Genomic DNA, 27,839 nt, shown 5'->3' on the forward strand with positions numbered 1-27,839 from the left:
TTAAAAGCAGAATGCTGCAATTTAGCCTGTACATAATTAAAAGGTTGAAAGAAATTAGAAACTGCCTACTGCTTCATCATGACAAATGATCTGCGCTGATCACACATCTGCAGCTGAGCTAAAGCATCAAGCAAGGAGGGCCCAGATGTGCACCTCAAGCTCCCACTGCTCGTGCTTGGGGAGTGAAGTTCAAGCATAGAAGATAAGTTCAGGGATCTGTCCTCCCTGTACCCCAGTGCCATTCGTGCTATCTGAAGAGCACTGAAACTGAACAGTCACTTTGCCACACTGAACTTCCGTCATGCCTTCTTGTCCGAAGTAGCTGAGTTCATTGCCGTCCAGTATCACACTGGCTGTGTAGAAGGTGTCTGGCTCGATCTGCACTGGGTACTCAAACCACACAGGGAAGGTATTGCTGGATCCATCTGAGAAGTATTTACTCAAGTTCTGCCCCAGGACAACGCCCTGCCGCTTGAGTTCAATCTTGGCACTGTACTCTGCAGAGCCGCAGCTGGAACCATACAGCCCGAAGCCTGCGATGAACACTCTTTTGTCCACTGCAAACTGGATGCTGTCACAGCGACCCCGGTAGCGCCACTGGTTGCTCCGATAGGCACATGACTGGAAGCGGTGACAGCGCTGGGGGACAAGGCCCTTGCGGGCCTTACTCACAAACTGCAGCTCGGGCTTTTTTGCCGCAGTATACCAGAGGAAAATGTCGTTGGTCTCATTGAGAGTTAATACTCCGGACTGTGCAGCACCGTTTGCGAAGTCGTCGAGGGCCATGGTGGGGATGCGGATCAAGTAAAGTGCCTTTCCTAGGACCTTGCGTTTGTTCTCAATGCTCAGGGCCAGATCTTGTCGCTGGCATTCAACTTCAGCCCAGTTGAGAGCAGCTTCAAACACCACAATTTCTTTGGCATTCAGAGTTTCCCTGCGAAGGATACTTTCTAATGTCTGGAAGTCAATGTCGCAGAACCCCTCGGATTTGAGCGCTAACTCAGCCTGAGCATCGATGACCTCCCAGCAGCGCTGTGTCAGGTCTGGCTCCTCAAACAGACAGCTCTGGGAGAGGAGCACACAGGCATTCTTGGCGCTCAGGCTGGTCTCTAGGAAATTCACACAGGCTCTGGCCAGATGAGGGACGATGTACTTTTTGGCGGCATACAGGGTGGCAAGTACTGTGTCAGCAGCCAGGTCGATCTCATCACAATAGATGTACCTGGAAGAAAGCACATGACACATCACGGTATGCACACCCAGTGAAGAGGTGGGTGGTAAAGAAGACACTAGTTTCAAGAACATTATTTTATGTGAAAGACAGGCAAGTGTGGCTTAACAAAGCATCCGAAGTACAGCACTAACTCTGTGTTTCCATTCTACTGCATTCAGTATTTTCTCCCGTGTGAAAGAAGGTCACCTATCAGATACAAGCAATATTAGGAAAAAGGAAAATTCTATTGTGCACGTTCTGTTAAATTTCATCAAGGAGGAGGCCCACCTCATGTTCAATGGTAATATCTATAAATATAGTTTACTATGACCCTTTCTGTCATTCAGCTAAAAACCAATGCCATGAATACTATGTCTGCAACTGAGTGCTTCTTGATGCTTTTTAGGATTTTTGTTCTGAATATAAAATAAAGCTTTATTTGTTAAATATTTACAAGTAGTTCCAAGATCAATAAATTATCAATCTATGACCCTCAGTGCTCTGTTCTAGTTAACTTTACACAGACTCCAACAGACTTTGAAACTGTTTTTCAAACTCAAAATGTCTCCTTTTCTCCATATATGTTTCTGCACCTTCAATTTTAAAAATATATGATTTCTAGACAGACTAATATAAAGATGACACAGGAAAGTTTAATATTGCTCCTGTGAAGCAAATCCATCTCAGGAATTAGATGTGGTAGCAGTTTCCCAAATGGGTATGTAAAGACAGATATTACCTGCTCTTATACTGTTGTGGCTGATGAAAGAAACACTGACAACTACATGTGTGAACAATATTGGTAACATTTAACTTTCTTTTTTTCTTATCTAAAGCATATAGTACTTAAGTGTTCCTTCAGTTATTTTATTTATTTTTAGTGTAACACATAAAATTTAAGAAAAGAACAACACCTTTTGCAGGATAAAACAAAAGTGTAAGGATTCAAAAAGGAAAAAAGTCTAAGGTCACAAATGCAATGCCCTTTTGCTCCAAGACACCTTTCTCCATTCTACCAGGCTAAGCCAGCTGAGGCTAACAAAGCCATTTAACAATATATCTGCACTCAATTACAGCCCATGTAGAGCACCTAGGCACATGGTCAGGGCTTGGTACCTCTGAAACTACCAAGGGAGTAGATTTTGCCTTTTCTCAGTCAGTGTCTTTTCTAGGAATGCTAGTTACTCACTCATCATGTGGGAGGAGAAAGCCTCCTCACTGTGTCAGCTATGGTACCTTGTCGCGGTTCTCTTCTTATCACTTCGTGTGAACCGCTTACAGAATTTTAAAAAGCTGTTATTACCATATGGTCCAAGCAACATATATGTAAGATAAAAGATCCTTGATGAATGATAAATCAAATGACTTCAGGTGAGAACTCTTGGTTGCTCTCATTCACGTTTCCTGATTAACGCATATGCCTCCAAGTCAGCATTTTACCTGACTGCAGCAGAGTCAAAATACCAAACTAGTACAGCATTCTATTCGACCACAGATCACACTGGCACATACACAATGCTGACTTTAAGGTGTGTGCAACAGGGATGCTGAGAGGTAAAAAGGTTTTTATATAGATGTCTTCGTAAAAAGCAGTGAGGTAGTTTATATTTGTGGACTTTTGCCTTTAATTTCCTTGCCTCCCACTGAGAAAGTTCTAATCAACAGCAGTTAGATTTCAAAACTCCAGTAGGAATAAAGAACTAAATATGTTTAAGTTCTAGAATTGTATCTTATTTTTCAGTAGGCAGTAAATACACAGAAACATGTCAACTATCTGCGAACTTGACCCACTAAGGAACTGCTTCCAATAGACATTTTATGTATTCCAGTGAACTGCAATCTCTAGAGCAGTAGATAACCTCAAGCTCAATACTTTGGGGTTCCAGAAAAACAGATGAAGAAAAATCAAATAAATGTAGAATAATGAGAGTATAATCATGTGGTAGCTAACTCCTAAAGTATCAGCACATGGTAAAGAAGATGATTTCATGCCCTGATGACCATATACAAATGTGAATTTTATATTTCCACATTATCAGTTAAAGGATTTTCTGCATCAATCTAGACGAAATATAATACAGAATTTATACCTTTCAAAAATTCCTCCTGCAGGATCAAGAGTCAAGTGCATCTTATCCTTGAAGAAAAGGATCCAGTTTTGTATGTTATGTACGTCTGCCCCAGTAAAGGACTCAGATTATTTCAACAAATAGTAAAGTTCTCTATTTGCTGGCAGGAAGTCATCAGCGCAAAAAAGACTAGTATTCTCCAGTAACTGGTGATATTTAAATAGGGTGTGTAATTTCTACAATTGTGAAGTAAAAATGTCCCTCTTTAAAGACTTCTTTACATGCCCTAATTTTAGAGAGAACACATTCTATTAATGCCTAGTCTGAAAGTTATTTTTCTTTAATTATAAATCATTAAATGTCAGATCGTTATGCCATTTGCCCTCATATCTTATGCCAAAATGTGATTATAAATGCTTGCATCATTCTACATGCTTTCCACTGAGGGAAGTGTAGTTTTCTCCAAAACCATTTACAAGGTAAGCAGCACCCTCTCTCTCCAGATTTCCTTTAGCATTAGGCAGAACTTACATTCAACTTTGAAGCCAGCAGAGTACAAATACAGCATAAACAAACTCTTCCCAAACACACAAATAATGCTTACTTCAGCATAGCGAGAAAAGCAGCAGGTTCGACATCTGGTATACGGATTTCATCTTTGTCCTCAGCAAGTTCTCCATAAAACATTGCATGGAACACAGAGCTCCCAACAGCTAAGACATACTGTGGAGACAGGAAAATCTTAGTTCATGCACTAAACTGAAAATGTTTTTCAGCAAACATACTCAGAAAAACAACTTAAATCAGTCAGCTTTAGTGGTACCTAAACCTCTTTAAAAAAAAAAAAAAAAAAAAGGAAAAAAAAAGATAGATACTGGCTATCCTGCCAGGGAAGCATGAGATGTTCAGAGATGTTCATTAAACACACCACACACATATACACACCACCACCACCACCACCTCCACCACCAACAACAGAAAATAAAAGTAGTCACTATATTAATTATCTCAAAATCCTGCAGAAATTAATTCCCAGGTCCTCTGCTGCAAAATAAATTTAAAAGATGCTTATCTAACTGATTTCCATGAGAAGGGTAAAATAAGACTTTTCTAAGCTGTCACGATAACTTCCCGTACTTGGAGAGTTAAGAGGGCATGTTTTTGTGTGACACATAAAACAGTGCAGAAGGAAACAAAGAAAAAAAATTAAGCATGTCCAAAGCCCTTTGGAGAGGGTATGTTTGCTCTGCCTGCCATAGGCAAGCTGCCCACATCAAGTTCCAGGCTACGAGGGTCCCTTCTTTGTAAATCTCAGGACTTAACCCAGTCATGCAGCTGTTGCTTACTTTGTGTCCTGGTAACCGCTGAGTACCACCTGGTGGTCCAACCACAAAATGTACATCTGCCATCAAATCATTATTGAACATCACCGCATTTCTATAAACAGAGGCAATTCATTAATTCACAGCAGCCCAGCCATTTTAATATCCCCATTCCTGCCCCAACATACAAAATAGGCAAGAAAGTCAGAGGCTAAGAAATAGTTTAATAATTTCATTTCAAGGCAAAATGACACATAAAGGTTCTAACTAAACAACGGTGTCTGCAATCATGGCAAATACATGGGAAGTAAGTAAAGTTTTAAAAAAAAAAGTTATGCAAACTTTTTACATGACTAAAACCAAAAAAAAAAAAAAAAGGATTTTTTTTTTTCTATGACCCATAGACACAACCCTGTCATTATCTGTTACAGCTTGGGAAAACATTTTTATCTATGAGGAAAACAGCTGTACTGATTTGGAAACAATACAAAGCAGTTTTCCATTACCAGTAAAAAGCATCTGGGAAAAGAGGAAACACAGATTTGTGTTAAAATACATGGCAGGTTATACCAAAGCACAAACTTCAACCCAGGCAAACTTTTTAAAGTAAATGAGCTGGCCTGGCACTTACCTTTCTCTAATTGTGGGATAAAGACCCTGCCAATTTGGGGCCGGGATGAGGTTGTTGTTACTGAGATTCTGCTGGTGGAACTGCTGGACGGTGGTGCTGCTGGAATTGGCTGTTTTTTTACGGGGGAATATATCAGCAGCCATCTTCTTCTTCTTTTTAGTCTTCAAGGTAATTATTTCATAACAAACTGGGGGCAACTTGCTGCTGCTGCTGCTGCTGCTGCTGCTGCTGCTACTGCTGCTGCTGCTGCTGCTGCTGCTGTTACTGCTGCTGCTGTTACTGCTGCTGCTTGCTTTCTTTGAGCTTTTCTTGGACCTGTTCTTTACGGTCTCTGGAAGCATCAAGAAGAAGGTGAGACATTTCATGTTCTTTTCCTTGTCATCTACCATGAGTACAGTATGTCTCTTTTTACAGTGAGATATCCCAAATTGGTTCAAACATCAAGAAAAAGAGGCTAGCCGGAGTTAAGATGTAAATGGGTACCAACAAGCTGGTATTTTGCTTCTTTTCTCAGCCAGGCAAGGTGACCTTTTCACTATGTTGAACAGAAACTGGCTTTAAGTTTTATCCAGTACTGGATCTGTTAAATACATCCCCATCATGATTCCTGTTTCTCTTACTTGCTCATAAAAATAGCCGTTTCTTAGACCACCTGAAAATGCTACACTGAGCGAAGGTGACAGGCAGAGAGCTGTAGTACTTGTTTTCTGAATTAGGTTAGCAAGATGTATTAGAGCCCAGCGAGCGAACGAGTGAGGGAGCGAGCGAGCGAGAGAGCAAGCGAGCGAGCATGTTCAGCCAGCTGAAGTTGTGTGGTGAATGGATCGGAGGAGAGGAGAGTAGGTATTACAGCCCTGCAGATGGAGTCAGACAGCCAGCGCTCTGAGCCAATAGCTGAAGTCACCAATCATGATTGGACCAAGCAAAACAGTGACACCTATTGTAACGTGCATAGTTCTGATATTAAAGGAACAGTGGTTGCATTCTCGGTCTACTGTATATTTAAATAAGATAAACAACACATGAAACATATTTGAAAACAGGAAGGGAGGAGTTTATGAACACAGATTTCTCTTTAGTACAAGGATATTCTCATTTCCTCAGTTCAACAAGCAGGATCAATTAACAAAGGATATAAACGAATATATCTACCCTATATTTCTGGCTTTAAAAAAAAAATCCTTCTCCTGGTAGTGTCTACTTTCAAATATTCCTAACAAAATCCTCTCAACCATGAATTTTTAATGTTGGGGATTAATAGCTGCCAACTCACACAAGCACATTTATTACAGTTTAAAAGGAAAGCATTGCTTTTTTCTCCCCAAGTTAAATTCTAGTGCAAAAGAAGAAAGCTAAAGCTATGTATTCCACTTACTTTCCAATTTTTCTAGCTCCTAAAATGATCTTTGACAGAAGTCCCAAGTCACAAAACATTGTTAATTAGGATTAGATTATACCAGCACACTTAGCTGCACTGAAGCGTAAGACAAATTCTAGCTGCAAAAATAACATTCAAATGAGACATATCTGGTAATCAGTGTTTAAAGGCTATAATTCACTAAAGATATGTCAAATGGGGCCCTGTTCAGGATCTCAAAATCCAACTTAACTGTTACTGCTACATTTAATCCTGTTACAATGTTAATGACTATGATCCAGGACTTCTAAAGCAAAACCCAATAATAAGGCTATTTGAAATGATAAATGTCTGTCTGCTGCCTAGTTAAAACGCAAACAGATAATCTCTGCTTTGAATCAGAATAATAAGTCCTCTATGGTTTTCATAGATGTGAAAGCCATAATAATTCCTAGAAAAAAATTAAAGCAAAAACATCTGCTGTAGGTTCTACCCATGCTTATTAATTTGTAGAGGGACTAATGAAGAGATTTATTCTAATCCATACCCCTGGATTAATACTCATCTGTTTAACACACAGTAGCCCCTCATCACTGATCTCTGTGTGATCTATGTGGTCTCTTCCTGATCACAGCCTAGTTTACTGTACAATATTCACAGTAGATAGGAGAGGACTCAGCAAGTGAGAATTGTTGTTATTATCGTAAGTAACAGTCCAATAAAAACAGAACATTCTTCCTATCTCTAGGATCCTGTCACTAAACTGAGCCGAGGGCCACTAGCTCTTTTTTTTTCTTTGCCATATTATTATTGAAATCATTTGCAAGTCACTGCAAAGCATACCATGTAGACAATCACAATTTTTAGAACAGTTTTACCTATTTTCATTTTAGATGGACCCTAAGTGCTGTTTCTTTATTAAAATGAGTAAATGTGATTACCAATTGTAGGACTAACAGACACATCCTATATGCTTTTTTTCATTTTTTCCCCCAGTCCCTAGGGCTTGAACTCAGAGGCTGGGCACTGTTCCTAAGCTTTAAGATAGCACCACTTGGGACCCAGCTCCATTTCCAGCTTTTTACTGGTTAACTGGAGATAAGAGTGTCACGGACTTTCCTGCCCCAGCTGGCTTCAAAGGAGATCACTAGATCTCAGCCTCTTGCCATAAAGTTACATCAGAATTATATATTAATCAAAAAGTTACCAACAGAATTTCCTCTCACTTAGATCCATCTTTTTTGCAGGCCTTCTACCTTCAGTAGTTGTATATATTCATCTTAGGGCCCACAGAAATGAGTTTTAAACTAAAGAGACTTCATGAATGATAGCTCTTGTTTCACAAAATGCAAGAAGAGGTAATGAATGTTAAGCTCACAAAGCACAGTCAGTCAACACCCCACCCTGAAAGGAAGATCTGTTTGTCTCATTCACCCCAATTTTCTGTCTTAGTAATCACCCCATATCCTTACATAATCTTGTTTACATTTTTGATCTACTGTAAAAGAAAATGTATGTGTAAAGGTTAAGGAAAGGAAACATGCCAACACAATCATATAACCTATAATCCATACTGTAGCAGAAGCATATACTACAGAAAGAAATAGGAAAAAGCTTTCAAAGGAAGGAGTGGGCTATAAGGAAGCTGCTAACATACAGAAGAGACTGTCAGGGTAAATCAAAAGTAAGAAATCCAGCCCTGTCATGGTTAACAGAGTTCTTTGTTCGCAACCAACAATGCTGGCAACTCTTGTTTAACTTGCTTTAACTCTGGACTCCTTGTCTGAACTTGTATACGGCTTACTACCACCATGAAACTCAACTGAGGTGAGGTTAGCTGAGGTGTAATCAGGGTAAGGCAGATGAAGAAGTATCTAGTAGTTCAAAAAATGATTCACAGAATGCAACAGAGGAAAGGTGGTTAATCGGATGATAAGTGACAGTTTAATGTTCTGTTTTTATTTTTCTTTTCAATACCAACAAAAGTTCAGCTAGTGATCTAGCAGGCAAAAAAATAATTAGCAACTAAACATAGGATGTCGTTAAAGATAGTAGCTAGTGCAGGGAAAACATATTCTATGCTTTCTATATTTGGAGACAAATGCACAGAGTCAAGCATTGGCAGGATATACATGAAAAAAAGCAAGAGTTAAACGACCTTAAAAGTTAGTTACTTAGTATCTATAAGCCTCATTTTCCTCATATGCCAAATGGGGTAATTTATAACAGTTCAGGTTTACTATAAAAGCAAAATATATGCTTGTGAAAGCACTTTGATAAAAGTTGAAAACACTCAAAAAAAGTTCTATTTGTATCAACTGTATCTATGCAGGAAACAAAAACTAATCTAAGTTCTTATCCATGTATTCTGTCCATCTGCACAGCTACAGACTTTTTTTCATATATTTTTATTGTAATTAATAGAAGGGTTACATTATATTCACCAGATAGAAGGTGCACTACTTCACAAGCATTAATACCCTTTCTCATTCTTGGTCCCCATTTCCCTTTCCCCCACCCCAGCCCCTCATCTTGTTTTCCTCCCTTCCCTATCCTATTTCAAATTACCAAATACGCATATATACAATATATCAGATAACCAGGTGAAATACTGTAACAATATGAGATAACCAAGGGACAGCAAAAGAGATGAGAGATAACATAGTACATTAAGGACAAACATCACTCATTATATGGCTTTTGTTTCTATATCCTGGAGGTCCTTTCATTTAGTGTCATACTATATGGCCTTATGTATCTAGGTGTTGTTCTATTGTAAATCTCTGCTAGGAGAGCCCAAGGTTTCTACTGATTATGACAAATGATGTTTTATCTCTGCTTTAGGCTCGCTCTAGTCCTACTGGGGGCCAAACAGCAGCCAGGTGACTGTGAATCATGTTCCCATTTTGCAGCTGCTTTGAAGATTGCGTAACTGAATGAAGATTCCAGTTGTGCTGCCTTTTTGTTTTCTTTTTCTTGGTATCTGGATTTGAACTCAGGGCCTTGTGTTGCTAAGCAGATGCTTCACTGCTATTCATGACTCTAGCCCTTTCTGCACTGTTTTATTTGGGGAGTCATCTCTCACTTCTCGCCCAGAAGTGCAACTGGATCATGATCCACTTATTTTAGTCCTCCAGCAGTAAGTGGGCTGACAGGTACACACCACGACACCCCATTTGTTTTTTCCATCGGGACAGAGGCTTATGATCTGTTGGAGGGCAGGACTTAGAACTATGATACCACTGAATTCAGCATACTGGATCACAATGACCCAGGCACTAGCATGACCAGCTGTGGGTTGTGACAGACTCTGTTAAAACTTTTCTGCATAAGCTGGCCTAGAATTATCATTCTCCTGTTCTCAATTTCCAAAGTAGTGTTCCAGCTGTCCGTTTTGAACAAGTTCCATACCAATGTCTACATGTCCTAGTATTTTTTTGAACTCTGCACTAAGAGCCCCCATCCTAGCTAGGTCTGCACCTATGTGGTCTTCAAAAAAGCTCCATGAGGGGCCGGGAGTTTGGCCCAGTGGTAGAGTGCTTGCCTAGCATTCATGAAGACCTGGATTCGATTTCTATGTATACATAGAAAAAAGCTGGAAGTGGTGCTGTGGCTCAAGTGGTAGAGCTCTAGCCTTGAGAAAGTCCAAGGGCAGTGCTCTGGCCCTGAGCTCAAGCCCAGGACTGGGGGGGGGGGGGGGAAGCTCCATGAGGCTACCTGTTGGCTGATGCCTTAGAGTATCTTTTAGCCTAGCCCACAAGCAGTCCATCTCATAAATTTACAATGCCAGAAGTGTGGCCTAGTAGTACTTGCCTAACATTCATGAAGCCCCGGGTTCAATTCCTCAGTACCATATATACAAAAAAAGGCAGAAGTGGTAACTCAAGTGGTAGAGGACTAGCCTTGAGAAAGCTCAAGGACAGTGCCCAGGCCCTCAGTTCAAGCCCCAGGACAGGGGGGAAACACACACACACACACACACACACACACACACACACACACACACACACTATCGATTCAATTGGATTTCTTAATGATGACCCAGAGTTTGAATTTAGTCTCGAGTGATAAATAACCTACTGGTTTCCATGGTCAAAGTGACCTTCAGGATTGTCTAGAAAAGTCATGTTTCACTAAACCACTACCCTAGAGCCACATGTAACTCTAGTTAATCTTGAATTATTGCTTAAGTTCCGGGGAGGGGATGTTTAAAGTAAGACTAAAACAATTCTCAGAAGGCAAGAATGATTATTCTTTTTAAGAGTCTATATGGCATTAAACATGTTATTTGATTATAGCTCTTTAAACACACCGTGTCCTAGTGTGCATTTTTTTCTTTGGACTACTAAACAACTCATCTAAATCTCAAATTTTATGTTAATTTTATGTGATTCTGTAAAGGAAAATAAAAAATTTATTATAAGATACTACAAATTCTTTTGTAAAGTGTAAGATACTTTGGTAAAAAGGTTTAACTTGACATCTTATATATTTTAAAATAATCTCAGTAAATTTCTTCAAATCTAGTGTTAACTATTCTCCCCCAACTTGAGGTTTTAAGAATTAAAAAAACAATCTATGTAGGGCCAGGAGTGTGGCCTCCTTGTAGTGTGCTTGCCTAGCATGCACAAAGCCCTAGGCTGGATTAGTCAGTACCATATACACAGAAAAAGAAAAAGACAAAAATGGTGCTGTGGCTCAAATGGTAGAGCACTGGCCTTGAGAAAACCCAAGGACACTGCTCAGGCCCTGACTTCAAGCCCCAGAGCTGGCAAAAAAAAAAAATAAGTAATATATAACAAATGATTTATTTGACAGTTTAAAAATATGAGTATTATATGCAACAAAAACTGTATGTGTGGATATATGGTATATTCTATTAATTTTAAATCTGACCACAAACACATGTATATTTTTTAGTATCTATGAAGTTGAGGTGCATCTTAAAATTTATGGTAACTAATGAATATTAGTTAGGCTTTCCCCCAATAATACAGAAAAAAACCCAACATTTCTTATAAGTAATGGCACCTTACCATTAGTGAAATGAGATAAAATTTATATAATTCAACAGAAAAAAAATCACTTCTTTAGGCTGGTTAATTATTCCGTTAACCGGGTAAGACGATGCTCAGAATTCTGGCTGAACTACATTAGAATAATTGAGATTTCATCAAGTAGTCATTTGATAAAGTATATAATCACAATTCTCAACTGAGACTGCTACTATGACAACCGTTAATATGGAAAATCTAGATGGAAATCTCAAAATGAAAACTTCCATTGCCAGAACTGGTAAGAATTCCAGCATTAATAGAATCCATTTTTCGTATTTTCTCATGGCACATAATTATTCATGTACACAAACTGATTAGTAGAAGGTTGAAACTCTGAGAATTATTTGCTAGAGACACTTAGCATTTATCAAGACAAGAATAACTTACAACAACTTCATGTATATCATAAATGTGGAGGTAAAAATGAATCTTTAGAAGATAATATATGTGGCCTAGTGGTAGAGTGCTTGCCTAGCATGCACAAAGCCCCGGATTCAATTCCTTGGTACTGCATACACAGAAAAAAACAGAAGTGGTGCTGTGGCTCAAGTGATAGTGCTAGCCTTGAGAGAAGGCCCAAGGATAGTGCCCAAACCCTGAGTTCAAGACACAGGACTGACAAAAAAAAAAAGAGATAATACACGCTTTCATTAAAATGTTAGTTTAAAAGTGAAAAATGGGTAGCAATGATTGTTATGTAATGCACCTTCTATCTGGTGAATATAATGTAACCCTTCTATTAATTACAATAAAAATATTAAAAATTGATAAATGTTATCCTATTATAATAAATCCATTATATACTATTCTTACTAGGTATTTGAAAACCATTTATCAAATGGAAAGATCAGACTTCATGAGGTCTCTGAAAAACTCTTAATGGGGTACTCTTCTTATCCAACGGGAGATTCAGACATTAGAAATGAAAGCTGTGGAACTACCTCACTCTCAGCCATAACAGTAGCTTTCTCCAGGTCGTTTGTTTGCTTTAGATGACAGAGGACAAATAATGTGTTCTCGTCAAAGAAAAAGATACGCCCAAAGATGCTGTTTACTTTGGCTTGTGTTGCTTTTTTTTTTCCTTCTGATATTAAGAAGATAAGCATCAAAAACATCTCCAAAGTCAAATCATTAAATGTGTCATTCACATTTAAACAAAGAACATCTTGCTCTACTTGGGAAAGGCATCCCGTTCCAATGAGTACATGGAATGGGAAGAAAGATTCCAGACAATTCCCAAGCTACCAGATAGTCTACGTCAGTCCTGATTATTAGTGAAGCTCCAAATGTCATAACCAGATGTACTCAACATGAACAACGCTTGGAGACAAATTCCTACAATCAATAAAACCAGGCCCTAACACAAGCCACCAACACATGCTGCTCCAATGCAGGAGTGGAGAATGTCAAGGTGGAGGGCCACATAAGGCCCTCAAAATCATTTGGTCTGGCCCTGCCAAGGTAATCATAGACAGGACTCCAAATTCAATATATTTGGGAGCATTTTTTCAGAGCAAAAGTCAAAAAAGTTGGGTCCGCAAATGTGATGTTAAAAATACCCAAATGACACTTGGAGGAAAAGAGTTTCCTCCTTGCCTTGGTGACTCCAGACATTGATATTTAAAAGCTCATGTTCTATCCTTGGACAAGCCTCTCCCTCCCACCACAAACACCTGAATAATATAAATTATGTTATATTTTAAACTGTTCTGTGGAAAGGCCTGGAAAGATGTTCTCTTATTTTAGCAAAGCCACACTGAAAAGACAAGTTATAATTTTGTTTCCACCAGCATTATGAGTATATATTTACAATAAGCTCAATTAATGAACACTTAATGAAATGTTTCCATCTTTATAATATATGTAATTAGGAATGAAATGCGACAAAGATCTAAAACTGTGAAGACTGCTATACTGAGAAAGATCTAAGAAATTCTGCTGGGGGGAAACATGAAATTAGAAGTGGGTACCTCTTTAGTCTGGAGCTGGTAACTCAAACCTGTAATCCTAGCTATTCAGGAGGCTGAGATCTGATGATTAAAGTTCAAAGCCAGTATGGGCAGGAAAATTAATTACCAGAAAACCAGAAGTGGAGCTATGGCTCAAACTTCCCGTCTTGTCTCCAATTCCAGTGTATCTGGGGATTGCAGGCCTCAGTACCATTCCCAGCTTCACTTTTAGTTTCTAAGTTCTAACTAACCTTTAAAGTAGATGTCACCACATGAAATACAAACCCTAATGGTTTCCCTCATTTGTAATAATTAGTACACATCCAGGACTCTCCTAGCAGAGGATTACAATAGCTTGAAACCTAGGTAACATAAGGTCATATAGGATGAGACTAAATGAAAGGAACTCTAGAATATGGAAATCAGAGCTTTATCTTGTGTGATTGTTGTTCTTGTTTCTTTTCTTTTATTTGCCCTGTGATTTAATCTCAAATTGTTATGGTATCCGACTTTGTTTCCTGCTATATTGTATATACATTTATTTATTTATTTGAAGTAGGAAAGGGAAGGGGGGAAAACCAGATGATTGGGAGGGGGGTGGAAAGAGGAAAATGGGGACAAAAACATGAGAAGGTGTATCAGTGTGTGAGAAGTAATACATCTACTACTGGCGAATGTAACTGTAACCCCTCTAATACATTTCCCCGGCAATAAAAAATAAATTAATATAAATAAATAAATAAATAAAAAGAAATATAAACCTTAAATAAAAATATTAAAATGAAAAATTTCACAATGAACTCAAAGTCTGTGACAGGCTATCATAGAAATCAACTATTGGCTAAAGCTCCAAGGTAAAACCTGCTCTAAATTTAAACTAAAACACTGGTCTCTGCTACTTTTACTAGCGTTAGAGTAAAAAATTACCTAGGGATGTTCTGAAAGACAACATATAAAGGTGACTGTGCTGCAAAAGTTGGCATAATCTTAACTATAATGACACCAAGTAACCTTGAGAAACTTCCACTATTTGTGAGGAAATAAGGACCTGGCATGGGCCAAGTAGTTCTTTGTTGCTTATACTATTCCAACAAAAATGGAAGCTGAGGAGCTTCTATGCTTAACTTGATTTCATATATCAGAAATGAGAAAAAGTATTTCAAGTAAAATTCAATCCTAACAATATAACCCCCAAGTCATTTTCTTATTTTGTTTGTTCATGATTATGTGCTACTATTTTTGTAAGGTAACTCAGTTGAAAGAGAAGCTACGTTTTTGGGAGGTCAAATTGGAAATCTTTATTGGAAAGCTGGTAAATGCAGGTAGAGCCCTGTCAGAAAGGCCTGCAGCCCCACAAATTCACATAATACCATTAGAAAACTCAGCCATGATAGCTGCAGAGAAAGAGTAGAAAAACAATACCAATAAACCAAATCAAGTCCAATGAAGAGCTAAAGTGGGATGCCATATTGACTGGAGGACAGGCAGGAGCCAGGAGACACAGGACATGAGGGATGGCATAAGGGCATTGGAGCTGGTCTATGCCTAGTGTCAGGGTCAGCAGGCAAAGTCACAGGAAACTCAAGAGTGTCCCTAGTTCAAGGCACAGGACTGACTGATCCAGTAATCTATCATCCATGTCCTCATCTTGCCTCTCAGAATTCAGGCACACCCATCACCAGAGAGGTGATACTTCACTTTACTCCACCATGAAGACAAGATAGCACCAGTTAACCCAATTCCCTATCCACCACGTGGCCAAAATGGCGGCACCTAGACCCAGCCTCCCCATTGAATTATGTAAATAAAGCAGTGCCTGGACTACTCAGCGTTATAAAATAAAATAATCTAATTGCTCATAATGCAGTTTTCAGGGCTGGGAATGGGTCTTAATGGTAGAGTGCTTGCCTAGCATGCATGAAGCCCTGAGTTTGATTCCTCAATACCACATACACAGAAAGAGGTGGAAATGGTGCTGTGGCTCAAGTGGTAAAGTGCTAACCTTGAGCAAAAAAGCAGTTCAGGGACAGTGACCAGGCCCTGAGTTCAAGGGGGGGGAGGGGATATCTCCAATACGTTTCATTTAGAAAGTAAAGGAGTATTCATATGAAATGGGGAGATTGGATCTGGTCTGTGACATCATCCAGGCCACAGAGCAGATACAGTGTCTGGTATCTTGTTGTAGTGGTGGGGTAACATGAAGCCTCCACCTCCCAGGTGCTGGGTGTGCTTGAATCACTGGAGACAGGGGTGGAGACTTGGATAATAGGTTACTAATCTGTCAGTTCTATGCCTGGGACTCAGTTTCCTGTAACCTCTCCTCCTGACCTAACCATACTATTTAGGCCCAGACCAGCTCAGGCTCCATTATGCCATGCCACTTGTCTCCATGTTCATGTACTGTCTCCTGGCTCTTCTCCAGCCACCATGGTGTCTCATTTCAGCTCTCTATTGGAGCTGATTTCATTTGTTGATAGTTTCCTAACAGTGTTAAGTGTACATTTGCTGCTGCCAGTCTTTACGACAGGAGTCTACTCCAGCCTTTCCATTAAGACTATAAGATTTGATCCTTCCAAACATGGCTTCTCAGGCTGGGTGCCAGTGGCTTACACCTGTAATCTTAGTTACTCAGAAGGCTGAGATCTGAAGAACACGGTTCAAAGTCCCGGCATGAAAGTCCGTAAGACTTATCTCCAATTAACCGCCAGAAAACCAGAAATGGCACTGTGACTCAAGTGACAGAGCAACTAGGCTTGAGCTAAAGAGCTCAGAGACAGTGCCCAGGTACAGAGATCACACCTCATGACTGACTAAATAAATTAATACAATTTAAAAAGTGGCTTTTCTATATTCTTGTACTACACATGGAACTGTGTTCTTAAATTGGATTTACCCCAGCTCTGTATTATATAACTAGAGGCACACAGCATTGACAAATGGACTAGAACTTTAATGAGCAGACTAAAAACATTGAAGTCAAAATACATCTTCAAAAAGTAGCAACTCAACTGTCAGTAACTTAAGTTGAAAAAAATAACACAAAGAAAGCAACCATTTCTCCAGCTAATGTCTACACAAGATTCATGATAATAAGGACAACTGGAACCAGACCAAGGAAGAACAATCCCCGAAAACAGATCAAATTTACATCTGAGTTAGGTCTCTGTGCATAGGATTTTACTTAGGCAGCTGTATGAATGCCATGGTCTCAAAAAAGAAAAAGAAAAAAAGAGACAAGAAATACTCATTAAGTGGCATGCAGCCAAATCTTAAATGCGTTCTGTGATGCTCTTCCTGAAGAGCCTATCATATGAACTAAGGGTGAACTTGCATGCATGATAGAAGAGAACAGACTAAACATCTAGCTAGGAAAAAGAGAAGCATTTTCTCCCTTTTCTCAATGACAAAAAGCCAGGCTTTCAGCAATGCATTTTAGATCTCCACGACCTCACTGACTTGCTATTAAGTCTTCTGCCTTCAATCCCCATGCTACAAATGGCTTGTTCCCTGCAAGTCTCAGTGCTTTTCTTTTCCCTACACACCATCAAAAGCTTATCCATCCTTCCAGTTCACAAGAGACTTCATGTAGGATGACTCCTGGTACTTAGGCACTCTCTATGCACAAGTGCTGCACTCTACAAATTTTACCTTGCCTTTGTTGCCTTAAAGTATTCATTCTCTGAGGACTACATATCAAATCTCCTAGGAGAGCTAACATTGCCTCCACCTACTCACTTGTTTTTCATTGGTTACTTAACAGGAAGGTTCAAGCCTAAAACTTACACCTCCAATGAGCAATTTAGATTGTATTTGAGGTAAAATGGTTCCCAGACAGGATCCTACCATATTTTTGCAAGCTTAAGCTAGGTGTGGTGGCAAACAACCTAGACAGCTATTATATGTAACCTGGGGCTCTCCTGGACATGCCTAAACACAAATGTCAAATTATCATAATGCTTTATCTGGCATCTAATCCAACTGCTTTAAGATTCAACATGAAGCAAGCCCCTGCATGTGCACAGAGTAAGGCTTTACTTCAACAGAAGTCTAAAATGTAATGTAATACAGACATTTACAGGAAAGCGATTATAGATTAACCGGGAAGAAGAATCAGTTACAGGATAAAACTCCTTTATCAACCAACCTTAATTCATAGTCTAGTATATTTATTTATATCACCAGTAGAAATTTCCAGTGATTTAATGAATTGGAAAGGATGATAAATTTTCAGTAATTCACATGAAAGGAGGAAAGCAGCTATATGAATAATAAAAAAAGATAATTAAAAAGACTTTTTATGTGGCCCTGAAATTCATCTGTACTTAATATTGAATGGATAAATTTCCACTACATTAGACACACCCAATCTTCAAACAAAGTAATAAAACAGGCTTGTGTGCACAGGAAAGTTAAAAACGACTTTCCTCCCCCACAAACAAAATCCACTGCCAGGATGGGCTCTGTCTCACTTCAGATTACTGAGAAAAAGTATGCACAAGTATACTACTTACATCTCTGTCTTGCTCTACTCTGAAGAACCAGTGTTAAGCAATCAGGTATTTGAGAGGAGGAAGGAAGGAAGGAAGGAAGGAAGGAAGGGAGGGAGGGAGGGAGGGAGGGAGGGAGGGAGGGAGGGAGACCTTGATCTATGGGTCTCTAAATTTATGAAAACAAATTTTAGCCAAATATATTAGTGCTGTTGAAAAGTAAGACTCTAAAACATTGGGCTGAAAGTATGGCCTAGTAGTAGAGCTCTTGTCTAGCATGCATGAAGCTCTGTGTTCAATTTCTTGGTACTACATATGTAGGAAAAAGCCAAAAGTGATGCTGTGGCTCAAGTGATAGAGCACTAGCCTTGCAAAAGCACTGGGAACAGTGTCGAGGCCCTAAGTTCAAGCCCACACTAGCAAAATAAAATAAATAAATAAAACATATTCTTTATGTGTCTGGCTTAAAATTAAGTGTTGTAAGAGCTGTGTATTGTCCTAATTGACGTATTTCAAATAGACAACAGAATCCTTCAGCAATGTCTCTCCAACATCTGGCAGTAGTGATACATAACTAAAAGCATTCACTGGAGACATTTCCCTAAAACAGAAGAGACAGGTTTTTGCCAGGAGCTCCAAAATGAAGACTAGTCTGTAGCCTAACTCTGTGACTGTTTTTCCCCTTGATGCCAAACCAATGGACCCTCAGCAGCTGAAGGGAAGACATGCCACACTGCCTGAAGAACTGAAGCACATAAGAGAAATGTGCCATCCTATGTCACAAAAATTAATATTAGCAGTGAAAAAGCGAACATTCTGCCTGGCCTACGTTGCCATTTGACATCTTGGAAGTCTATTTCAGAAATTTCACAGAAAATAAAGGGCAAGATTTTATTAATTGATATTGTACTTGGAGAGCCTAAGAAACAAATTCAAATGAGCTTGAAGTAGACAACTACCCTCGAAACTTCTCTCTCTCTCTCTCTCTCTCTCTCTCTCTCTCTCTCTCTCTCTCTCTCTCTCTCTCTCTCTCTCACACACACACACACACACATACACACACACACAAAGCCTGGCGCTGTGGCTCACGCCTATAATCCTAGCTACTCAGGAGGCTCAGATCTGAGGATCAAGGTTCACAGCCAGCCTGGGCACAAAAGGACCTGAGACTGTTATCTCCAATTAATCTCTAGAAAACAGGAAATGGGGCTTGTCTCAAGGGTAGGGTGATAACTTTGAGCTGAAGAGTTCAGGGACATCTAGACTCAGTAGGGTGGTAGCCTTGAGCTAAAAGCTCAAGGACAGCGCCCAGGCAGAGTTCGAGACACATGACCTACAAAAAAAGAAAAAGAAGAAAAGCAAACATCTCTCTGAAAATTTGCTTTCTCCCATGAGAAATAGCAATATTTGCCATTCTCCCATAGTAAGCATCATTGCTAATGTTAAAGAGAATTTGTTTCACTTTTTTAAATTAAACAGAGTCTACTTCTCTCACCAGTACTATTTTAATAGCTATGTATATTCTATATACCCATAGGGTATAGAATCTGCTAGTACATAACATCAAAACTTCCTATAGTCAAAATACAAGAAAATGATTTGGTGGATGAAAAGTTCAGGTTCAGAGTTTGTGGAACCCCGAAGGAAATGGTTAAATTACCACCTATTGGGTTTTTACTTTAAAACAGTGATTTACTACTAAGGAGCCAGTGTTCCAACACATTCTCAGGGTTAGTCTTTAAAAAAAAATCAGAAATAATTTTAGTTGGATTCTGGTCTTCAAACTCAATAAAAACCTGTAAAATTAAAATATTAAAATACAGGTTGCCAGAATTTTGAATATTTTTCTTAAAACCCAATCTAAACAATGCTGATACTGACATTCCTGACTGATGAATTTGACTTGAAAGGGTAGGAAATGCCTGGCCCATGAGCTGCGTAAGATCTGTGAAATCAATTGATGTACAACCAGACAACTATGTATGTGTCTAGTCGTCTGCCCCCAGCCCATCTGCCTTAGTAGGACTCTACTGATACTGTATGGCCTGCCCATCATGTCACAAGAATCCAAATGTACCCTTAAGTCTCATTCAGAGGATATGCCTGAAGCAGTTTGCTCTCTGAGGATTGACATTTTCTAAAATTTGGGGGAGAATTTGAAGAATTACTATGGGAAAACTGTTAGGAAACAATCCAAAATGCCAGGTAAACAAGTGGGGCTGTCACAGAAACACTTAGGAGTTGGTAACGAATTAACTTAAAAAAAAAAAAAAACAACCTAGCTATACAACATGTATTGTGTATAAACTGAAGTCATCTGCAAAGGGGAAGTCTTGCCATGAGACAGCACGTGTGCCCTCTCTCCCCAGCTGGCCACATGCAGATAACATACAACCCACTTTCCCACAGATGTGCTCCAGCTTCAAGCATTTAGGATCTCCCAAAACCCCAGGGGAAGGTAAACAAAAGCACCCTGTCTGCAAGGCAAGGTCAATCTATGCAAGAAACAAGAACAGTACACAACAGCTGCTTGGAGCCTGAACATGCACCTAGAACAGGAGATGCTTCTATGTAGCTTCTCATCTTTTTAATGTTGATAATAAAATTTGTGTGAGTGCAGGGAGGGAGGGGGGGAAATTATCCACTACAGATTTTAATGAATTTCTAGGTTGTATAAGAATGTGGATCATACATTCCTCAAAAGCACACTCAATGTTTCCCTACACAAAGGTATAAAAAAGGATAGTGGTCTATCTTTCTCTATTCACAAAGATCTAAAATAGGAGTTGAGAGCCAAATCAGACCCTCAGTATTGAGTAGGTAACGTTGGCTGGCTGGTGTTTCATAGAGAAAACTACTGCTTCGAAACAACGCAGAAAGAGATGTGCAGAAGACGTAAAGTAGCAATTAAAACAAAATGAAGGAACAAAACTTTCCACAAAGGCAGAAATTACAGGCGTAGCTGAACAAAGTGTACAACTATAAAAAACAAGGTGTGTTTTCCAAATGGGATATTCATTAATGGCCTTGACGACAGGAAACACTCACTGTGATTCATCATCGGCAAGGGAGGTTAGTGCTTTTCATTCAGTCCTAGCCAACAGTACTGGCTATTTAGGACAGTATAAAAAAATAAACTTGCAGGGTCGGGAGTTTGGCCTAGTGGTGGAGTGCTTGCCTAGCATGCACGAAGACCCGGGTTCGATTCCTCAGGACCACATACGAAGCAAAAAGCAAGAAGTGGTGCTGTGGCTCAAGTGGTAGAGCCCTAACCTTGAGAAAATCCAGGGACAGTGCTCAGGCCCTAAGCCCAAGCCCACGACTGGCAAAAATAAATAAATAAATAAACTTGCAACAATGTTTTTTTCAAACAAGTTAGTCTTCATAATAACAAAACATAGATCAAAAACAAGTTATAGGGGCTGGGAATGTGGTTGAATTCTTGCCTAGCAAGCATGAAGCCCTGGGTTCTATTTCTCAGTACCACATAAACAGAAAAAAACCAGCAGTGGCACTGTGGCTCATGTGGTAGAGTGCTAGCCTTGAGCAAAAAGAAGCTCAGGGGCAGTGCTCAAGTCCTGAGTTCAAGCTCCAGGACTGGCACCCAAAAAATAAATAAATAAACCAAGTTATATTCATCCAATAAATGTATTTAGAACAAAAGTGCTGATGAACTTTTATTTCTATAAAGTATAGTAATCAGAACTCAAATATCTATACTTCCTGATTAAATATGAGGGCTGCTTGTGTTCATACACTATCCCCCAAAATTAAGCAGAGAACACAGATGTAAGAAATTAGATGTAACTTGAAGAAATAGAATGTGAGAAAAAATTTCACATTTTTGTGTTTCAGTATCAGCTATCTGTTTCATTCATTTCTAGATTCATGCATTTGCTTATTGTCTAATCTTTAGTGTTTCATCTTTAAAATGATCATCTGTTAATTTATAAATGCCATCAGTAATTTGCACAGCAATTTCAGCAGTACAAAACATACAAATATTTCTTGTTTTATTAGGAAGGAAAAAAAAAAAGAAAAGGATACCCGGTCTTATAAATTAGCACAGTTTAATACTTTTAATGATGACGCTTTAACCCACACAAACATTCTCTATGTCATCATCTACATTACAGATTACGCATGTTCTAGAACTTTACTTTGCTGATGAATGCTAAATCATCCATGGTAGATTCATAAATGCCCAAGGATTATGCATATACATACTGCTTTCTGAGAAATTCACTGGGAAGAAAGACAAGGAGAAGACTATTCATTTCAAAAAGTATCTGCACCAAAAAGAAAAGTAACAACAGCAACAATAGAAACAGATCATCATGGACCTTCTAGTATAGCAAAGGTCAAGGAGAGAAGCAATTTACCACAACCAAAATCAATATATCTTCTTAATGATTTAGAAGGTAACATATGCTATAGAAAAAGAAAAGGCAGAGGAGAGCAAGCCCAGAGGGCAGACCTCACTGACATGGTGCTATTTTAGTGATGACTTGAAGGGGGTAAGGGAGATAGATGGCTATGAAAATATTTGGAGGATGGTAGGTAGAATATTATGACAGGTAATATTAAAGGAGAACCCAGAACAAAGACTTAAAAGGGGAAGGTGCCCCCTGTTTTGTTCAGAGTTATCAAAGACTTAAGAGTGGAGAACATGACAGGGAGAGAAGTAGGAGCTTGGGGTTCATAGATTCCAGATTGTGGAGGACTTTGTGAATCATTAAAAAGAATCAGACCTTCACCTGATCAACACAATAGGCACTGCAAGGTTTTCAGCATAATCTAATATTTTTAAAAACCTACTTTCAGCCTGGGGGTGGAGGAGCAGTTTAGTGGTAGACTGTTAAGCTATCATGTTCAAGGCCCTGCGTTCCATCCCTAGTACCACAAAAAAAAGAAAAGAGGAAACAAAACAAACAAAAAAATCGAGATCCTTCTAGGTGGTAGATTGATTAAGAGAAATCCAGGAGAGGGAAGCAAAGGAGACCAATTTTATACTTAAGAGGTCACTGCAGGATTCCAGGCAAGAGTTGTTCAATGTTGGCAGTGCAGGTGGGTAGAATAGTTACATTTGGGGCTTATTTCTGAAGGAGAGAATTTTAAACACAGATCAGAGCTACAGCAGCATCTGACTTGATATCTTGAATGTAGACTGGGAGAGAAAGAGGAGAGGATGACTCTAACATTTTTATTATACATAATTTGGAAACTGAGGCAGGCTGCATGTTGAGCATATTTGCAAAGAAGGGAAATTTAGTTTGGGTCCTGGTTAAGTTGATATTTGACTTATCAGGTGAATTACTCAAGGAAAAAATAAAAAGCAAAACACTTAGAGCTATCTGAGCTGGGAGTTTAATAGTTACATGGCATTTAATTAAATCCTTGTGAGTTATCTGTAACAAGAGTCTGGTAGGACCTGAGGTGAGCCTTAACCTATTAAAATGAATAGATTGGTGAGCATAGAAAACTAGCACACAACTGAAAAACAACCGAGAAAAACAAAGTATCAGACTAGGGATGGAGTAGAAAGGCAGGTGTTTGATGACCTTGAAACCCAAATGGAGAAAGTTTATCAAGAAAGAGGGTGACTAATTACACAAGATAATGTCAACAGGGAAGGATGAGAAGTCACTGTTGAATTTAGCACTCATTGTGTTTTCCTTCAAAAGAGCACTGACAGTTTCCTACCCCACCTTACCCATCGTTATTGACTGAATTATGTCATATTCGGTAAAACACGATTAAAGACTAAAAATGATGTTATGGTGTCAATCGTCCAGGAACTGAATTTATTTTTCTAAAGAATTTTTCACAAGGGCTTGATTCAATTTGATATTAAGGACTTAAATTAGTATTAGACCAGTCAAGAACTATCCAGATCATTTGCTAATATTTTATTTCCAACTGTTAAGAAAATTTGAAATATCCCTAAGTAAATTGGAAACAAAAGGATTCCTTTCATCCTGATGATACCAGCAAACTAACCTTGCACTGCTCATTTTCCTATTACGATAAAGAACACAAGTTTGCATAATAACACCATTACTTCTTGATAATATTCCAGAAGCATTTTATAACATTACAGAACTCTAAGTCTACTGCAAATTGCCAAAAAGCCAAAACAGAAGGTATAATTATTAGAAAGTACAGATACATGTCATTATCTGCAAATGATTACATAACTAGGCAATCAAAGAAAATAAGCTGCAATACTTTTAAGAAGAGCCAGTTAAAAATGTACAAAACCCATCAACAGTATTAGACAAGCAATAGACAAATAGATGAACACAGTGCAAAAGCAACAAAAACTTAAAACACTGAAAGAACCCTAACAGGAAATGTTAGGACTTAAGATGAAGAAAACAAAATTCTGTTGAGCTAGATCAAATATCCAAATAGCCTTTGAGGTCCTTAATAGAAATACTAACTACAGGTCCTTGTGGGGGAGGGCAGAAAAGGATCTGGTGGTTTAATTTTAAGGATTCATTTTCAGAACCTTCTGGATTAAGAGGGCATATTTAACATACATACCCAATTATACGCTTTTCCTACTCAAAAGCTCTAGTAAAGTGAAATATGAGAGAGATCTTTCTAGAAGACAAGAGACCTGAGGACTGAAAAGACTATAGTGGAAAGTACAGCAAAATCATGAAGCAGAAAGTAGGTAGAGTGGCAACTGTCAGAGTCAACCCAAGAACACTACACCAGCAGTGAGGAAAACTGTACTTGAGTCTACTCACTGCAGTAGTGAATAGACAGCAGGCCAAAACAAAGTTGCTAAAGATTGAGGCTCTAAAATCCCTAGAAGCCCTCTCCATTTTCTCCTGCACACCAGAACCCTGCAAGACTGGATCTTTGTTATTCTAAGAGTAAATAAAGCAGGGAAGTTGTTCAGCGACTACATAAAATGGATCTCAACCAGATTCCTTCCTAAACACTGGAAGCCAGATCCCTTTCCTAGGAGACAGGACTAAACCTTCATTTTCCCCAACAATCCAATAAGAAAACCCCTACCATGGCCCAACTGAAAAACTCAGTAGAAACACTGAGGCTGCTGTTACAGATGCACACCCAAGTCCAGAGGAGAAAGAAGGGCTGGAAAAGCACTCACTCTACAATTAAGTCTGTTAGATTTTGTAAACTGCATATTTTTTCATCTAATTAAAAAAAAAATCAGGAAAATAACAAGACTGGAAATTAAGAGATTAATGTATAGATATATAAGACGTTATACAAAAGCAGATTTTAGATAATCAAGATCTTAAAATACTGGAAGGGAAAATCTGCAAGCAGTTGTGTGAAGGATGAACTCTTTAACCTATAGTGTGGCAGAACTGGCTAATTGGGCTTAGTTATAATATAAAAATAATACATACCTACCTACATTTATAGAATTTGTAAAAAAAATCTGATATAGTTTTTTTGCTTCATTTAATTCATCTAAATATAATGTTTAATTCACCTAAGTATAATGTTTATAAGGAAAACCATAAAGGACATCAGAGTTACTTAGCCTTGTAAAAATAAAAACTTGTCCTTTTGGAAAACAGCATGACAGAAATTAAAAGAACAATAATGAGTTGTGGAAAAGGAAAATAAAATAATAAAAAAAATCCTCTATTATGATAAAGCTATAGTTCTGATTACACAAAATAGATATTTCATATCACTTAGAAAATAAAAGTATCATGCACAAGATACTAGGACAACACCCAAAAAGAAAAAATAAAAGACCAGCAAATTATTAACTTACTAGTTACAAAAACAACCAATTCAAATAAAAACTTTCTTTTTAATAGAAAACTAGGAAGGAGTAAGTACCAGAGGGCTGACACATTGTGGTAGACCACAAAGAAGCTAGGGGTGATGTTGCAGCTGGAACAACCTGAAAGCCTGCCTCAGAAGTCAAGAGTTCACTTCTGCCCCAGATATTCTGTGCTATAAATCTGGCTAAAGAAATCAGATACTTTCAGGGAAGGGCATTTATCTCAGTCCGAATGTCTATTAATTAAACCTACATCTTTGCCAATCCTTGTTAGCCTTATTCTATCTCACTAGAACTTTATAGTGCAAGGACATTACCTTTACTCCAAGAAAGAAAGATTAAATCATTAAAGAATTAAGGTCATTTAGAACACAAGATATGGCTGAATATAAGCTTTGAAACCAAAGAACCTAATATAATTTTCTCAACCAGTATAAACTGAAAATTATTAACAAAATAGAAGTGTTAAAACAGGAAACTAGCTAAATTAAAGTGTGCATATCCATCATTAAAAATCTATTTCCAAAAGACTTAAGCAAAACATTGTGCTACAATATTAAATAAAAGGGGTAATTTGAAACTACATACAAGATTAATATTGCAACTTTATTTCTAAGTATGTCTTTGAAGCTAAGACTCATGGATCAAGTGGAAGGACCTTCTGTTCAAACCACAGTACCACCCAAACAAAACAAAACATAAAAAAACACAAAATATGACTTTTTCTTTTAAAGCCAAACACAAGTAGGTTATCTCATTAGCAGTAGTTACTGATTTCTGGATGATATGACTGGCTTTTATTTATATAATGTTTTTCAGTATTTCCCAAACTGTCTAAAACAAAGATAAAAATGCATTTCACTCTACACTGTTAAAATCCCATACACAACAGTTGCTTAATTTAAGAAAAGAAAAAGTACTCCAGTAATTGCATACTAATGCAATCTTAAGACTCGGTTGCTGCATAACTAGATTGAAGGAGGCACCACCCTGAGAAGACTCAATGGGAATCTTTCAATGTGTGACGAAAACGGGGAAGAGGAGGAGCACAAGTACTGGAACTACATGGTCCATCATAAGACAAATCTACCAATGTTCCCTTCCCATTATGAAGTGGGAAAAATTAGACACATGGAAGTGTGTTTGAACATCAGTTAACAGGGATTTAACTACAACCTTAAAAACAAGAGATAAGTGGATGGGGGGGGGAATAGAAGTGAGTGAAAACCAGTTTCTATACACTGCCAAAATCACTGGAGTTCTGAAACCATTCAGGAAATTGCCTGAATTGTGATTTATTTGTACAGAATAGCTTGAAGACATTTACAAAACACCAGAATTATGTTAAGTAAGATATTTGTGTACTATAGTTATTCAGAAGTTTTTGAAAAGAAATTTGAAATTTTGATTCTGGATGTGTGGGAAGAAGTGAGCAAAGTGCTTAGAAGGTGTCTTTCCTTTGTTATTCGAAAGGATAATGTTACAAGTGGTTTAACTTTTGTGTAAAGAATCTGGTCAGTACACCTTCTAGGAACAGAAGCTAAAAAGTTGATTTTTTTTTTTATTTTGGCCACAAATTATCAAAAGATTTTTGACAATGTTGTGAATCTTTCGCTTTTTTAAACTGCTTACACATACAATGTCTTGGAACTTTGGAAAAACAACGCATACAGTTCTTAGGTTTCTGTTGAGTGACAGGAAAATTTTTAGGAACAAAACTGTTTCCACCTCATATTGGAACTTTGTCAAGCAAATCTCCTGAGAACAAGGGGTATAAGAAATAGTCCAGGAAGGAAAATGTCCATGCAAGCCCCAGCCACAGCATCGTTAAGCGACTCTGTAATTACCTTAGAAGAAAACCCTGGACGGAATGAGCTCATCCTTACCTGTGCCTAGGCCAAGAAGGGAACGAGGTTGAAAGAAAATCTTCAGAAAAGGAAGAATCTTATTTGGAAACCCCAATGGGAAGTCTGG

At 38.4% G+C, this 27,839-nt stretch overlaps 1 protein-coding gene across 2 annotated transcripts; it reads right to left on the reverse strand.

Annotated features, from left to right (window-relative positions):
• Btbd3 (BTB domain containing 3) lies at window positions 1–27,839 on the reverse strand. 2 transcript variants are annotated; one of them, XM_090351987.1, is made up of 5 exons: window positions 27,752–27,839; window positions 5,236–5,566; window positions 4,629–4,719; window positions 3,887–4,005; window positions 1–1,222 (listed from the first exon to the last, which is right to left on the reverse strand). In XM_090351987.1, exons 2-5 carry the CDS (start codon window positions 5,376–5,378, stop codon window positions 190–192), a joined length of 1,386 nt encoding a protein of 461 aa, XP_090208113.1. In that variant the 5' UTR covers window positions 5,379–5,566; window positions 27,752–27,839; the 3' UTR covers window positions 1–189. The 2 variants fall into 2 exon arrangements, with proteins under 2 accessions (XP_090208113.1, XP_090208112.1); XM_090351986.1 differs by lacking the exon at window positions 27,752–27,839 and having other exon boundaries at window positions 5,236–6,067.

This window comes from Megascapheus bottae, chromosome 18 (assembly GCF_031878675.1).
Source record: "Megascapheus bottae isolate mThoBot1 chromosome 18, mThoBot2.hap1, whole genome shotgun sequence".
Lineage (NCBI taxonomy): Eukaryota > Metazoa > Chordata > Mammalia > Rodentia > Geomyidae > Megascapheus > Megascapheus bottae.

What these genes read in the sequence shown, in the direction of transcription:
- Btbd3 (XM_090351986.1), bottom strand. Translation starts at nt 5,624, where the DNA reads ATGGTAGATGACAAGGAAAAGAACATGAAATGTCTCACCTTCTTCTTG. An exon ending in AGCGGTTACCAGGACACAAA is followed by an intron (nt 4,006 to 4,628) that starts GTAAGCAACAGC and finishes CTGTCTCCACAG; the next exon opens with TATGTCTTAGCTGTTGGGAG. An exon ending in GCTTTTCTCGCTATGCTGAA is followed by an intron (nt 1,223 to 3,886) that starts GTAAGCATTATT and finishes GCTTTCTTCCAG; the next exon opens with GTACATCTATTGTGATGAGA.